Genomic DNA, 16,852 nt, shown 5'->3' on the forward strand with positions numbered 1-16,852 from the left:
GGCAAAGCGCATTAACAGAGTATGTTAATATTGGAAGTAAATATTGGAAGATTCCAGTTAACTGTTCGTCACTGGAAAACAACAACAACTTTGTCCTGGCAGTTTCAGAGGACACTGAAGTTCAAGAAAGAAGTTATTTTGAACTTTTCTCGAGTAAATGGCTGAGTCTTAAATTGTGTCTCTTTTTCATTGATATTCAGACGATACCCAGGTTGCCAGTGCATCAATTTTGGATCCTGGTTTATTCTCTGCATTCCCATCACGATTATCATTCTGTTGCTCTCATGGGTTTGGCTTCAGTGGCTTTTCCTAGGTTTCAAGTAAGTAAATATTTAATGTATCCTATACAACTACAGTGAAACTAGTCCTTACAATCCCTGCAGATTATACGTGGTACATGTGCTATCACACAGATTCAATACAAAAACAACATGGACATCATGAAGTACTCATGATGACCTCTGGAAACTCAGGAAAGTTGCATTTTGTCACAGAACATAATTCGGCTGAGATTTGGTGGCACGTTACATACATAGTATTAAGAGCAGAGTGGGGAAAGCACATAATCCTGCTCCCCACACCCCGCACATAATATTTTGTAAAGTGGCAAGTTGCACCAACATATGGTGAACCCAGCAAGGGGTTCTGAAGGCAAGTGAGAAGGAGAGGTGGTTTGCCATTGCCTTCCTTTGCAGAGTCTTCCTTGGTGGTCTCCCTTCCAAGTATCGACCCTGCTTAGCGTTTGAGATCTGATGAGACTGAGCTACACCATGCCACCTTCTCTCCACATGCTTAATATTTTACCATCACAAAAATATTGTCTGGGTGTTTAATAATTATTAAACACCTTGTTGTTAGACAGTGTTCCAACAGAGGTGCAACCTTACAACGACTTATGTTATGTCAGGGCCCTGTCAAGTATTGTGAGATGCTGATTTTAGCCCAGGTGGGAAGGCTGACTGGTAAAAACAAAAACAAAAAACAACCTTTTAGGCCAGTAACTTATTTGCAGAGCTGTTCCTAAACCTGGCTTTTCCCAAATAATGATGAAAAGCATTCTTCCATCCCATCCAAGAATTCATTTTATTAACAAGTGTGCTTATGATCAGGCTCTTAAAAGATCATAGATGCAACACACAGAAGACTTTCTCTTTGCTTCCACAGAATTAGAAGAGTTTGTACACTAGAATGTAGAAATGGATGTGACATTTTAAAAAAATTAGAATGGTTAGCTTTGTTCATGAAAATGTGTAGCAATTGCTATCCAGAAGGCTGCGCTGCATTCAAGCGGATGTCCAGTCTTTGGTAGTATGGGCATAGTCATGATGATAACCCATACATTTTATAAGCTCAGAATCAACCCAGTGTAGTCCAAAATAATATTTGCATCTACAGTGATGGTGGTACAAGTGAGGAAATAATTTGAGACTTCTGTACATATATAGACCCATACAGTGTAGACATAGGTAGATACAAATATTTGTATAAGATATATGGAAGGTTCTTCTCATATTCAGCTGGAAAAGCTTCACCACAACCAAGCGACTTCTCCTTGTGCTGGACTGATAGGCTGAGCCTTCTGCTTAGGGGAAAGAATAGAGAGACACCTAGTCTGGGCCAAGCAAAAGGAACTCTTTAACCAAGACAAAACGAAATTACAGACCCTAAACAAGGAGAGTAAGGGAGCCATGGGTAGACTTAATTGATCCATCAGCCTATGTATCAGATTGTTAGTGTACTTACCAACTTCACAGAATTCAAAGAATTGTCCACTGTATTGAGACCACCTTTCCAAGAATTCCAGCAGAGACTGGAATCCTAAACAAATGACCATACCAAGCAGCTTTGTGTTGAGTGGTTCCCTCTAGCTCATTATTGTCAGTTCTGACTGGCTGCAACTCTTGGGGATCGCAGATAGAGAACGGTTTTCCCCAACACTTCTCATCTGAGATCCTCTAAGTGGAGATGCTGGGGATTGAATCTGGGACCATCTATATACAATACATGTGCTCCACACTCAGCCAAGGCCCAGGTTTGTTGTGTTCTAAGAGGCTCATGCTAGGTACCATCATTTGCATTTCATGTCTCTGCATGGTGCCTCTAAATGCTGTGTTCAACAAAACCTGCTTTGCCAGAACAAAAGCACATATAGGAATATCCCAGCTATACCATAGTATATTTTGTATAAATAGCCCTGTTCAGTTTGTTATATTTTTGGTACTCTTATCCCTCATACCAGGACAGCTTGCTACATGCAATTCAGTCTACATGTGGTTACTACTTTGCATCAATATGACAGTGCATGTATTTTCAAGTTTTACACGCAAACGTATATCTGCAACAGACTCAGGTTTCTGATCACATGTGCCAAAGCTGGGAAATACATGAATTGCTTTATTTACACAAAACGGCAACTGTGTATATTGACAGGATAGTGCATACTGCACTTTTTCAGTATGTGAAGTAGGAGCTCTGAAAATATCAGGGCTGAAAAAGGCTCTGCTTTATGGGAATTATGAAGTATTGATTATTTGGGGGGAAGATTGTGGCTTCAATCCAACTCTGCTGATATCCAATGGAGCTTTGAACTTGTTGGTCAAAACAAGCATCTCTAACATGAGGAACCTCAATTTGAAATTGAGGATGATTTCTAAAAGCCATTCATGAGTTGGAGGTAGGGTTGCCCGGTTCCTCTACGCCATTGGCGGGAGGTTTTTGGGGTGGAGCCTGAGGAGGGAAGGGTTTAGGGAGGGGAGGGACTTCAGTGCCAGAGAGTCCAATGGCCAAGGTGGCCATTTTCTCCAGGTGAACTGATTTATATCAGCAGGAGATCTGTTGTAATAGCAGGAGATCTCCTGCTACCACCTGGAGGCTGGCAACTTTAGCTGGAGGGAGAGGACAGAAGGATCTGCTATTTGAAAGGGGAAAAGGTAACATTGCTTAAACTGAAGTCATACAGTAGCTTTCTGGATCCTAGCAACAGGCAGTGGGGGCACATAAGCTGACATATGGCTACCATGATTGCACATTATTCATTTTCCTTTCAGTTTCAAAGAAATGTTCCAGTGTGGCAAGACAAAGACAGCCAGGGAACTGGCTTCAGCACGAGTAATTGAAGATGAATACAAGAAACTCGGATGCATCACGTAAGGCAGAAGGATAAACTGCAGGACAGAATATTACAGCAATGCAAAAGCAAGCTAATATAAAGAGTGATGGTAACACACATGCTGTGCTTCTGTTGCAGCTACCCAGAAATTGTCACCCTTATCCTGTTCTTTCTGATGGCCCTGTTATGGTTTACTAGAGATCCTGGATTCATCCCTGGTTGGGCCTCACTTTTCCCAGAGTAAGTTAATATGTCTGGGAATGCCCAGGCATTGTGTTTTGTGTTCTGAGGAGTTTGCATTGTCCCTTGGACTTCTGAGTTACTCCACATTGATGGTACTGAAAAAGACTTCTTTAGACACTATACAGATAATGTAGACGAGCTGTGGATAGGTTTTGCTCTTTGTGTGCTTTCCTTTTTAAAAGTACAGAATAAAACAGCCATTGCAAAGAATAGGGGTAGGCAACCACCATACTCTGTGCTGAACCTCAAAATGCCAAGCCATTTCGCTTGGTATGGAGGGTCAGTTCTCCACCGAAGAGAGCCCCTGAGATGCTGGAGGCACCGCTGGGCATAACTCCTAGTGAGTCTGTCCAAGTTCAACCTTTGCCCACTTTGTTTGCCAGCACACCATCATATTCACAGGTAGATGCTGCAGAAGTATTTTGCCACTTGGGCTGAAAAGGTTGCCTAATGTGAATAATCAAATAGTTCTGGTTCCTAAAATTTATAGAAATCGGTAAAAATAACTCAGAAAGTTGGTAAGGAGATAGGTAAATCCATGATTTTCCATGGTAAATCTCTGCTGATATAAGCTATTTATATTGATGGAGCAGCAATTTCTTGCCTCCCCACCCTCCCAGCTGCCACCCCAAATGCCCATAAAATGCTGCTCCTGGGGGACGGGGGGTCTGCAGTGGGAGGATCAACGAAAATCACCTCCTCTTCCATTTGGGGGGAATTTCCATGATATCCAACCCATAGTCAGGTGTGATCAATACCATTATTGGGGGGAAAACCCACTGGTGTTTGTTTAAAAAGTTCTAATGGCTTGAAGGCTTTTGGGCTGTAAGTAGGGGAAATGTTGTAGCACATGTCCACTGATAAAAACCATAACTCAGGTCCTGCTGATCAGACTTGGAAACCTAAATTTGAACATCAAAGTGTTTTGTTCCAGAAACGTTGACTGCTATTTTTCAGGGCAGCAAGCAGCATTGTATTTTCAATTGTATTGCCTCTCATTGATATGGAAACGACCCAAGTCTGCCATCATGGATAACATCTTAAAGGATAGTAATATGTACAGTTTTGTGACACAACAGGTCATCTCCTTCTAATTCTTACATCTGTAGCACACACAACTTCCTCAGATGATTTAAATATCTGCCATTTAGGTTTTACAGTCAATGGGTAGGACCAAAAAAGCTGTAATTCATTGCAGAACACTGTTTCCACTCCAGTGCATTTGTGTTCTCCATGCTTACTGCAAATGGGCATCAGTACATGAAAAATGGTTGTGAGAGATCAAACCTACTAGTTATTCCATCCATTTCCTACATGGCAACAGTAGCATGGACAACAAACGGTAAAGGCAGTAGCATAACTTTCCAGCCAGCTGGGAGTTGCAAAGGCAGTCTTTTCTACTCTGATTGGCAGTGGCTGTCCAGGGTCTTAGGTCTAGATGTTTCACATCACCTACTACCTGAGCCTTTTGATTGGCCATGCCAGGGATGGAAACTGGTGGCCTTCTGTGAGCCAGATTCTGCTCATGGGCTGCCATTTTCAGCTTTCCATCATATGTTTTGTGCTACCACATCAGGATAACAAATCTACTCGGGCTATTTTCTCCCCATCTCACTTTACAGTCCCTGTGGGTTGTTTCCAAGAAGCTGGACTGAAACAGTCTATTGCTTATTGCTTTTTACTGCTATGCTGTCTTCATGCGGAAATTGCTCCCCCTCAGACCTAAAAATGTATATCAGCATATGCAGGCATCTCAATACGCCTAAATCCCAGTAAATTATTTAGTGACCTGTGGAATGTGAGGATTTTTTTTCCATAAATATAATGGCTCATTCAACTTATCTAACCTCTGTATCTCCAAAATAACAGCAATATTCAAAGCTATGTTAATGTGGAAGGTGTCTGATGTTTGCTGAACCTTTACCAACAAGTCTTACTGATATATCTACAGATCAGAGAAGTACATGCAGTGACCACACAGCATGGATACTAAAAAGACTTCCCAGTACAAGAGTCTTGACAAAACAAATACTGATTATTTCAAAAAGCAAGTGCCAATCAATTGCTTTCAATTTAACAGTCATGTCCTTGAAAGGAGCATGTGGTTTGTTAGTTTTTTAAAACAACAGCAAACAGGATCTTGGTTTTCAGGCACCAAAACAGTGTGCATCTTCGTAACACTTCTTTCGTGGTCCTCTGCAATCCATTTTCATTTGAACGTGAACATGCATCATTTTCTATTACAGCCAGTCATTTTAGAATGCTATACGTCCCGCCTAATTCAATTAGATCAAATGGCTAAATTTCCTTACAATGACAAGATATGAATATTTCAGTTTTTTACTGTCTACATCTTTGTTAATTACATAGTTCTGTATACTTTAAAAAAAAATCCCCTGTACACATAAAATCACACAACAAATGAGGCTTTTCATTGTTATTTCAGTAGAAATCCTTTTCAGTTTCTAAGATGATTTCCTAGAGAAATTCAGCTGCTTGTGTCATCTCTATAAAGTAATATTTTACTCAAGAATATTTAATATATTGCCCATATACAGGAAAGCCCTTTGTTGATTTCATTTTCATCCAATGCAAACAACCAACAGCTATTTACATTTACTCCTGGAAAGTGTGGCGTCACCATAGTAACAGTTCCGATTGTTAGAACCTGAACAAGATAGTTCATCTGAGGTTGGCCAAATTCTTATTTCTCATGGTTATTTCAGATTAACTCATTGCCTGCAAAACATTCTGCAGCTATTTTATACCCCAGGATTCCCAGTCCTACAGTTTTCAGCAATTTCTTGAGACAGCTGCAGAGGCAGCAAAGATTTCTGGGATCCATCCCTTCAGGCCTCTTTCAAGGAGGCTTGTAGTTATACCTGGCAGGAACATCTGATCAAATTTCACAGGAAAACTGATGGTTGCACAAAGTGGGGGAGCTGCTTATTGTAGATAAGTGCTCTGATTAAATTAAAATGACAATAGGCCTTGTTAACCCCAATGATTTCCTTAAATCACAGGAAAATTTTCTAGCTTACATAGGATCTAATAACATACTGACTGTTATCCAGCATATTTTACCTGTATATGTAACCTGTCTCATCAGACATGCTTTACTGTTGAGCCCATCTCTCCTCACAAGCAAATAGCCACCCTAGGTTTTTCTCCACTTCATTGGAGCATAGGGTTGGCAACCTCCAGGTACTAGCTGGAGCTCTCCTGCTATTACAACTGATTTCCAGCCAATAGAGATCAGTTCATCTGGAGAAAATGGCTGCTTTGGCAAATGGACTCTATGGCATTGAAGTCCCTCCCCAAACCCCGCCCACCTCAGGCTCCACCACAAAAACATCCCACTGGTGGCAAAGAGGGACCTGGCAACCCTATTGGAGCAGGAGGTGTTTCAGAAGAACCCATCACCTTTGTGTCTGCAGAAAGCATCATTTCAGAAACAGCTGCCTCCATCGTAGCTTGGAAACCCAACATTTTGTGACTGACCTGAGCCACAGTGGCAGCCATTTTGTGGTGGCACTCCCTCCTCATCCTGAAAATTCCAAAAGTACTCACAGGCTCTCCAGTATTGGAGACCCCTGCCTTAGTGGACCACAGTCCATCCAACAGGCTTTCTTTTTTCCAATAAAAATAGAGAGAGATGGCCAACAATAGCCATAATGTCACAACAGTTCTATAATAGTGTAGTTTTCCAAACAAGGCAAGATAAATATACTTTCCGGAGCTGTGGGCCCTCCTCCTGGCTCAGTGTCTAGGTTGTATATGCAAGCATAAAGAGCCTGAGAATATCCATCACTTTATTCTGTCATGGTGAAGGGATATATGTTGATTTCCCCTGCAAGTGGGGAAGGGGCTGTGTGACATATTTTCGGGTCAAGAGATTAATCTCAGCAAAAAGATTTTCTGTAAGTATTGGAAACCACTAATAACAGCCTCTATCCTCCTTTAGGCTGGTACTGAGCTCCTCCTGTGATAAACAAATCTAACTAAACTACTGGTTTCTTGTTTCTTCAAGTGACAACCTGCATAGAATAATCAATAAGAGCTCGCATTCAGCCAGTGCTCCGACAACTGCACTGGCTCCAGGTGGAGTGCCAGATCAGGTTCAAGGTGCTAGTTTTAACCTTTAAAGCCCTAAATGATCGGGGACCATCATATCTATGGGTCTGTCTCTTTTGGTATGCCCCTATATTATTTGCTCTGCAAATAATTTCTTATTGGTGGTCCCTAGCCCAAAGAGTGTCCGACTGTCCTCAACTAAGGCCAGGGCTTTCTCTGCAGGATTTATTACTGTTCCACAGGGCCTGTAAGACCAAGATGTTCTGCCAGGCCTATGGTTGAGGGCAGCAACAGTATGTTATCATAGCTGGCCTCCCCCCCTTCTTTTGTTTCTCTGTTCCATCGATTGAATTAAGGGGGATCTTTGGTTGCCAGCCCCAGGCTCCTTATGGACCAGTATGTGCAATTGGCGTCAATTGGTAGTTGAAGATTTTAAATGTATGTTTGGAGTTTTATTGAATGCCTTTGATTTTATATATGATATGTATATTTTGACAGATGTGAGCCACTCTGAGTCCGACCTAGGCCCGGATAGAGAACGGGGTAGAAATCCAATTAATAATAATAATAATAATAATAATAATAATAATAATAATAATAATAATAATAATAATAATAATACTGTCTTGAGATAATTAGAGCTGGTTCTCATCACTATGAAATAGCTCTCTAAGCTGGCTGAAGAATCTGAGAATAATTCATTTTCCTACTGCAGTGACAATATTGACTAAATGTTCTTCACATCCCTCCTCAGATACCCAGGATTTGCTACAGATTCAACAGCCGCTTTACTCATTGGCCTCCTCTTCTTCATTGTACCAGCAAAAACATTGTCTAAATCTTCAAATGGACAAAGCAGTTGAGTTATACTTCCTTGGCAATTGGAGAATAAGTTCACATGAAATGAGACATGAGACAGGGCACTCCAGGATGCTGAGCTTTTCCCATTCTTTTGTCAAATTTGTTACTAATGTTCATATTTGAACAAATGTCATAAATTACCGTAGTAATGGCTAGACTGCTGGAATAAAACCTCAGCCTTCATGCTCTCCAATTCAGAGCTTTGTATTCACTACAATACAGACATGGAGCTATTATAAGCCTGCAGAGGAAAGGAGGTTCTGTGGAGGTTGTCGTTTGCTATACATGCTAATTGACTCCCATTCAAATGAACAGGGAATCCATTGGTAGTGGGAGTCCCCAACTTGTGATGGAGGCTGGCTCCAGCCTGAAGCTTCCTTCCATCAATTGCTAAGTAAACCCATCACATTTTTATCCTGCCCCTTCACCAAGGTGCAGAGGGAAGCATGAATCTCTATTTAATTTTCACAAGAATTCTGTGAGGTAAGTTAGAATCATCGCAGTCCTAAGAATAGCTTCCTGGGAGCAAGCCCCATTGAATAAAATGGGGTTTAACTTCCAAGGAGACCAGCTTTGACTCAATTCCAATGAATGGCCCAAGGTTGCTAAATGAGATTCATAGCTTAATTTGAACCTGGGTGTCCCCAGTACTAGTGAGACACTAACCACTACCCTAGTGTATCTGTATGTCATCTAGGCACTCACACTGAGAATGGGTTGTAGGGCTTTGCCAAATTTGGTTAATTCTTCATAGTGAGCAACACTTGAAAGATTATTATAAATGTGGATATTATGTGTTTAAAAATAAGCAAGAGTAATGGAAAGGTAATGCAACAGACCTTTTTTTCTTGTAGATCTTAATTTTGTTTTCTTCCTCTGTAGTTGCTTTTGATTACACTCCACTGATTACTTGGAAAGAGTTTCAGGCATGCATGCCTTGGGAAATTGCCATTCTCGTTGGTGGAGGATTCGCAATAGCAGATGGCTGTGAGGTAATATATTTTTTAAACAATATACTCAATCAATATTATTAATAAGCAGTAACTTGTTGCAATAAAAATTTGAAGAAAAGGTTTATTTGTTTATTTGGAACATTTTTATGCCGCTTTGCCAGGAACATGCCTGCGGCAGCTTACAATTTTTTTTACAAAATTAAAAGATAATAATTTGACTTCAGCATTACAAAAGCCCCATCCCAGCATAAAAACATAGATCATGAAAACTGAGTTTGATTTATTTCCAAGTTGACTGCATTTATTACATTTAGTGGAACAAATGCTAAGTAACAGTGAATAGAATCATCATTGTGGACAGAAAACAGACAGTTCAAGTAGAATCATGTTTTCCTAAACCTGGGGCATCTTCATGCACAGAAGTGTGGCACTCAAGAACATACAATGCAATCCTACACATGTTTACTCAGAAATAAGCACCACTAAGCTTACTCTCTAGTTATTGTGTTTGGTTTTGTAGCATTATATGCTGAAATCAAGATGAATCTCTTCTGTGATTACCTAAATATAGTCCACAGCCTACTAATTGAAAGGACATCTATGTATCCTACAACAATATTTTAAATGACGGGGTTGTTTAACCAAAATGGTTTTGTGATCAAACTCACACTGAAGCTCCCAGCTCTAATCACCATTGTGAATGTTGATATTGTCACATGTGTAAATTGGTCAAAAATCATTGTGCTTCATAATATACTAACAGACCTAACCCAAACTTCCCATACCTCTGGATGCTCTGAGTGGAGGCAGCAAGTGTGGCAGGGGGTGTTTCTGCTCCACCCTCTTTATAAGCATGGTTGCCTTGCCATGCCAGGGGCAAAACTTGGATGACGTGAAGACTGAATGGTGGGGCCAAAGGAGAACCAGTGACCAGTTTCATAGCAAGATCCATACTTTTGGCCGACACACACATAGAGGTTGCCACTGTTGTGTTTAGTCCATAGTTCTGTTTCTCTAAATACCCAGATGCTATCAATGTTAGATAAATGATTATTATTTAAAAGTCACAGTATTGTGGTGTTCGTAAAAGCAAAGGTCAAAATACCCATGACTGTGGCAGGCCAGGGTTTAAACCTGGATCCATCCAATCATATATAAAAAGGGGTATGGGGTCAAGTTTTAGACCAAAGGGAGTATCAGATGGAGGAGCTAAATTCTCTCCCCACGCATGCTTTATGACCCTACTGCACTCCCCGATGGCATTTCTTCCCCAAATGGGCTCTGGTACAGGGAGAATTCAGTTTCCCTAACATGTGCACCCTTTTGCTCTAAAAACAAGATCCGCAAAGCTTGGACTTCATATCTGATTGAAGCTGACCGTGCATCAAACAAATGCCCTCATATGTATTTAAGCCTACTGCTATTTAAATACATTTACTCAGAAGTAAGTCCTGCTAATTTGAAGGTATGGTTGGGATTAGGGCTGTTGATTCGGTTCGGCCCGAACTGAAAAACAGCCGAATTTCCCCTGATTCGGTGGTTTTTAGTTCGGGACGAACCGAACTCAAAAATGGCGGGCAACCGGGGGTGCCGAATTCAGCGAGTTCGGGAGTTCACGAATAAATCCAGCAAATTCGGCCGTCAGTAAGCAGCATAACAGTCAGTAAGCAGCATTCTCCTCCCCCGGCCAATCGGTGGCCAAGCTGGGTCTTCTTCTGGCCAATCAGTCAGGACTGAGTACTGGAGGAATCAGCTGATGTGCGGCCCAGCCGGGGAGAGAGAGAGAGAGAGGGAAATCCTTGTGTGTGTGTGTGTGTGGGGGGTGCTTGTGCACATTCACTCCTTTCTGTGGCTGCAGGGGGCATATTTTTTGGGGTACAGACACAAAACTTTCAGCAGAGATTCAGACAAGCCTTCTTAAGAGACCACCCAAGTTTTGTAAACATTGGGTCCCGAGATATGGGCTCCCCCCTTTTTTCTTTCCATGGCTGCAGGGGGTGCATTTTTGGGGGTACAGACCCCAAACCTTCAGTGGAGCTTCAGATGAGCCTTCTTAAGATACCCCCCATGTTTTGTAAACATTGGGTCAGGGGGTTTCGAGATATGGGCTCCACCCCTTTTCCCTCCCCCCTTTTCCATTTCTGTGGCTTCAGGGGGCGCTTTTTTGGGGATACAGCCCCCAGACTTTCAGCATAACTTCAGACAATCCTTCTTAAGATACCACCCAAGTTTTGTAAAGATGGGTTCAGTGGGGGCAGAAATATCGGCTCCCCCCCCTTTTCTCTTTCCGTGGCTGCAGGGGGTGCATTTTTGGGGGTGCAGATCCCAAACTTTGAGCGGAGCTTCAGACAAGGCTTCTTAAAAGACCACCCAAGTTTTGTAAACATTGGATCAGGGGGTCCCGAGATATGGGCTTTCCCCTTTTCCCTATTGGGATGAATGGATCAGCTGATCCTGTGCATCTCCAGAGCAAAACATCCCGTGCCTAATTGGAATCGTCTTGGATTACAAGTCCTCCCCAGCCCCTCCTGATGGAACAGAAGACAGCCACAGTAAGACCCCTTTGGGGGCTTTAATCTATAATTTTTCTCCTGTGTGTGTGTGTGGGGGGGGAAGCAGAGTCGGTGTGTGTGTGGGGAGGGAGCAGTTTCTGTGGGTGGGGGGGAAGCCAAAGGGGGCTTTTGCCGGTTCTGCCTGGGGGTGTGTTCCCCCTCGAGTCTCTCTCTCCCTGGTTTGAGGGGGGGTTTCAGTTGTGTGTCTTCAGGTTTTCCCTCATTCATAAGAGTGGTTAGGTCTATTTGGATGCTTGCTCAAAACTTGTTTTCAAATGGTGACTTAAAGAATGCATTTGGAGTCCGATGCAAAAGGGGAAATTCCACCCCTGCTCATTATGCATAGCTAGCTGCCTCTGTCTCTTTCCATGGTTTGCAAACTCCCAGGTGTCAGGTGTTGCTTTGCACAGTTGCAAAGGTGTTGCTTACAAGGTTGTGTTGCTTTTGCAGTCGTGTTGCTTGCAGTTGTGTTGCAATGCTTTGCAAACGTATCAGCTGTTTGTCGGGGCTGGGAGCTTTGTGCGTGGGCGGCAAGCTCTGCTCAGAGATGCACATTAAGGGGGGGACCCCTTTCGGGGCCCATATCTCAGCCCCCCCTGACCCAATCTTTACAAAACTTGGGGGGTCTTTCAAGAAGTGTCCTTTGAAGCTCCGCTCAAAGTTTGGGACCTCTACTCCCCAAAATGCCCCCCCCAGAGCCGCGGAAAGGCGCAGTTGTGTTTTTAATGGCTTTATTTGGCCAAATTTTTTTCCCGAACTTTGAATTCCCGCCGAATTGCACGGACCCGAAGCGGGGGAGTTCGGACTTCGGCATATCCCGAATCTAAATGGGCCGAATTCAGCCGAATCCAAACTATACCGAATTTTTTTTAATTCAACAGCCCTAGTTGGGATGGCTTCTTAAAATCTCATTCATTGTGTGGAATAGTAAGAATCATGGGGATGGATCCAGAAGAAAATTCCACTAACAAAGGGGAATTAATTTTCACCATTTTCCCTCTCCTGCTACAGAACTCTGACTTCCTCCTCATGGTATTACTGGTGGTCCCCTGTCCCCTAAGAGCAGCATTTTGGGTTGCACGGGGGAGGTGAGGAAGTTCTATTCCTGTTATATAAATCCTCTCTCTCAGTGGAGATTTACCATAAATTGCGAACTGAGGATTGTAGAAACAATGGCATAAACCCCTTTCTAAACAGCATATTCAAAAGAAAAAGAACCTGCAAAGAATCTCTGAAAGACAGCTGATGTAGATCCAAGAACATCAACACAATTTCAGAGCAGTTGTGATGCAAAATATCTGTTAACCATTGTGGCTAAAATGTCTGGGAACTTAATTTCAACACTGAGATGCTCTCAAAATTTATCAAGTGTTGACTATTTTAACAGAAATATCTTTTATAAGGCGGGGGGGAAACACTGCAGGTTCACAAAGAGTATCTCCACTTCCATACTAATCTGCTATGAATGTCAAAACACTGTGTTGATGCTGTCCTTACAAATATATGCATTTCATATCCGCATTTACTTGAAAGGAAGATGACCCTGGATGTAAGATGAGACTATACACATGATAAATTTATTACTGTTCATAACTGTACATTGTGTACAACTTTAAGATGGTCTCTCTTTTTTTGGGATGGCACATGTGGGAAAAATCCCTAATCCTCTTTACAAATAACTAAGTTAATTACACAAATGTTCCTTTTCTCAGGTTTCACAACTCTCAGCCTGGATAGCAAGCAAATTAACTCCTTTGGGATCGCTACCTGTATGGTTGATTATTCTCATCTCATCTTTGATTGTCACCTCAGTGACTGAAGTGGCAAGCAATCCTGCCACTATAACCATATTTCTGCCTATCCTAGCCCCTTTGGTGAGTTATTTTTTCTACATCTGGCTTGGTTTTGAAGTGGTCAGTTCAAGGTGGATAAAGAATAGTACAAGCTTGGGTTTTGCCACTCTTTCAAAGCATGCTTAATACAGCGATTGGTGATAACATCCACTCCTGTTGCAGTTGCTTTTGGCAAAAGGCACAAAAAAACTTGGTCTATAGTCATTTTAGGAAATTCTCACATTAGTGAAGAATGACCCCAAAGAACAACCATTTACAGTTTTCTTTCTGTAAATACAAATCCCAGAATCCTATTGTTTTTCCCATTGGGGAAAAATTTCACCTTGGTTGCACTTTTTTGGCTGAACACAGAGAAGTGGCTTCCTGTTAGAAAATTATAACCTGCACGTTAGCAAAAAAAAAAGTCCCTGAAGTACTGCCAATTCCCACGTAGTTTTCTTTCTGTAAACAGAAAAGAACCTGGGGCAGGAGACTACCCTGTTCCAATTAATTTTGTTTTTCACTGAGTTGCCAAAAGGTTTCAAGAATGGAATGGGGATCTGAATTAGTAAATGTGAGCAGAAATCAGAGGATGGCAGCAATGTGCGGTTGATTAGGTTTAGAGTAAACAGGTGTGGTATTGTATGTAGCTGAGGCTCAATAGAAGTTAACAAGTGGCTTTTCTGCATGTTTTTTCCCCTCCGTCAGTTTTGGCCCCATGGTGCTTCAGTTTAACTCCTGATTTCTGCACGCGTTTGTGTACTTTTTGTTTTCACTTCTCCCCCCCCCCCGAATGCCCAAGTTTTTCCCATTTCTTTTGAGACTACTTTTACACCGATCTTTTTTCTGGAAGCCAATTTTGAGTCACCTTTTTCCTTGTAAGTAATATTTCTGTCGATTTTATTCATCCCACCCATTCCCATGCACCTCCAGCCCACTTTTTGATGATTAGACTGTCATCATTGTCAAGCCACTCCCTCTTCTCTGCCCCCACCCTAAAGACAAGTGGTTTCATTTTTTTAAAGGCACTAAAATATCAATCTATCGATATACTGCTGTAATGATATGCCAAACAGCTTCTCTGAATTTCCAGCTTTCATTTGTTTAAAAAGGTAAGTCTCTAGTGTCTTCCTTTGTGGAGGTACAAGGAAAAAGACATATCTCCACAAGGGAAAGGGCTAGATATTTACTTTTTTTTAAAAAATGAAAGCTGGGAATTCAAAGAATCTGCTTGACCTATAATTACAGTGATATAGCAATATTTTATCATCTTTAAAAAAAAACGAAGCCATGATGTCAATATATTAATATAAGCATGCAAAAAAATTAAAATGGGGAGGGCTGCTCTGATGCCACCAATGACAACAGCACCCTCCCTTGAAAATCCTGATTATTGAAGGCACATGCAGAAGAAAATTAACTGCACAACTGTGACAATGAAGAGGGAGGGCAAACGTGCAGAAGAACTGTGCTAAACAGATTATGGATCAACTCCCAAGGAAATCAGGAGTAAAGTGTGCAGAAAAGCCCAGAAACAAGAGAAGCATCCGTTCTTAAGGGAAGCCAATATGTCAGACACAGGGCAGCAGAAATTGTGTTCCGTCGCATTCATGGGAGACAGACAGCACTTAATAAAACTGTATGTTTATGTGTTTGCTTTCAATGAATTTGGGATGTTTCTTTGTGGAGTTATTCTCTGTGCATTGTTATAGAAAATTCAAGGTTCTCATATGAATTTTAAAAGAACGTACTAATCTTTAAAGACCACACCGGATCACTAAAGCACAGTGAAGTACAGCAGATTATAGTACTGTGGCCCGTTCTGCTATGGAATACTGTAGAGCAGCAGGCTTATCAGCCCAATAAGGTGGCATACCAATATACACATAGGAATAGACAATGAGAAACCTTTAGTAACAATCTGTTTCATGGGCCACATTGTATTTAAACACTCTGAATGATTAATACACCAGAATGGTCATGCTTATGCTTTATGCCTCTGTTATTCTAATTTGTGTCAGGTCTCCATGTATATTAGTCCCTTTTTGTATCAGCTGCACTTCTTGTAATGAATCTGAGCAATGAATTGCTGAAACCAGCTCTTTCTCATGGCATTTAACAGGCTGAAGCCATTCATGTGAACCCCCTTTATATTTTGATCCCCTCAACCCTCTGCACATCATTTGCATTCCTGCTGCCAGTAGCAAATCCACCCAATGCCATTGTGTTTTCCTATGGGCACCTGAAAGTCATTGACATGGTATGTATTCACCAAATTCACTGAGCCACCCCACCCCCCAGGAATGGGTTGCCAGACAAATAGTACAATTTTATATACTAAATAAATTGTAAACAATACATTGTTTGCTGTTAAATAAGTAAAAGAAGATTAGGATTGATAGAAAAGAAAGTATTGCCTGTATTTCTACTTTTCCCAAAATGTCGAAGTTGGGGTTGGGGCGGGGGGGAGAAACTTTTTTCCTCACAGCTTCAAAATTTCTGGAAATTTTCTACTCCTCAATAAAATAACACACTGAATTTTACTAATGCACTTTTTCGCGATGATATAGGGCTACTTAAACGTGACATGGTTTAGGGCCTCAGCGTGTATTAATCTGCCCTGATCATAGCCTGCTTTAAACTACCATAGGTCGTTCCCAGCTCAAACGTTAATACCGGGTGAAATCGCATGGTCACTTTATCCTCCTTTAATCCCTGTTTTAGCCAGGATTGAACACACATTAGGCGAAAAGCATGCATTCGATCCAGGCTGAATCCTTTAAATAAATATCTTTAAATAAATATCTTTAGGCTTGCAAAATTGCTCTGAAAAAAATTGTCTTGTAAACAGATTTTTTTTCCATTTCAGGTAAAAGCTGGTTTGGGTGTCAATATAATTGGAGTTGCTGTTGTCATGCTTGCTGTTATGACGTGGGCCGTGCCTTTGTTTCATCTCAGTGCTTATCCCAGTTGGGCCCCCCTGGTTACTAACAACACCGGACCTTAAAAACAAAGGAGCTCCTAGATCTCTACACCACAACTTAGTCTAGGATATTTTATGCTTTTTATTTCCTTGTCCCATGGACTGATAAATCATTATTAAAGGTCATAAAGCGAGAATGTCATAGTATGAGTACTGCAACAGCCAGTGAGCCTGTACGAATTTCCCATTGGCTCATCCCATTCAGATTTTACTCGTGAGGGTTTTGAAGGCAGCATCTGTTGCTA

General features: G+C 41.6%; 1 protein-coding gene across 1 annotated transcript in view; it reads left to right on the forward strand.

The window, feature by feature from the left end:
- Positions 1 to 16,631, forward strand: part of SLC13A1 (solute carrier family 13 member 1) — a 96,931-nt gene extending 80,300 nt beyond the window's left edge. The window contains exons 9-16 of the mRNA XM_056847194.1: positions 201 to 320; positions 3,048 to 3,146; positions 3,248 to 3,349; positions 8,181 to 8,284; positions 9,170 to 9,279; positions 13,505 to 13,666; positions 15,747 to 15,884; positions 16,494 to 16,631. Coding sequence (XP_056703172.1) covers positions 201 to 320; positions 3,048 to 3,146; positions 3,248 to 3,349; positions 8,181 to 8,284; positions 9,170 to 9,279; positions 13,505 to 13,666; positions 15,747 to 15,884; positions 16,494 to 16,631 — 973 coding nt within the window. The remainder of the gene's footprint in view (positions 1 to 200; positions 321 to 3,047; positions 3,147 to 3,247; positions 3,350 to 8,180; positions 8,285 to 9,169; positions 9,280 to 13,504; positions 13,667 to 15,746; positions 15,885 to 16,493) is intronic.
- Positions 16,632 to 16,852: the final 221 nt, after the last annotated feature.

This window comes from Euleptes europaea, chromosome 3, assembly GCF_029931775.1.
Source record: "Euleptes europaea isolate rEulEur1 chromosome 3, rEulEur1.hap1, whole genome shotgun sequence".
NCBI classification, from domain to species: domain Eukaryota; kingdom Metazoa; phylum Chordata; class Lepidosauria; order Squamata; family Sphaerodactylidae; genus Euleptes; species Euleptes europaea.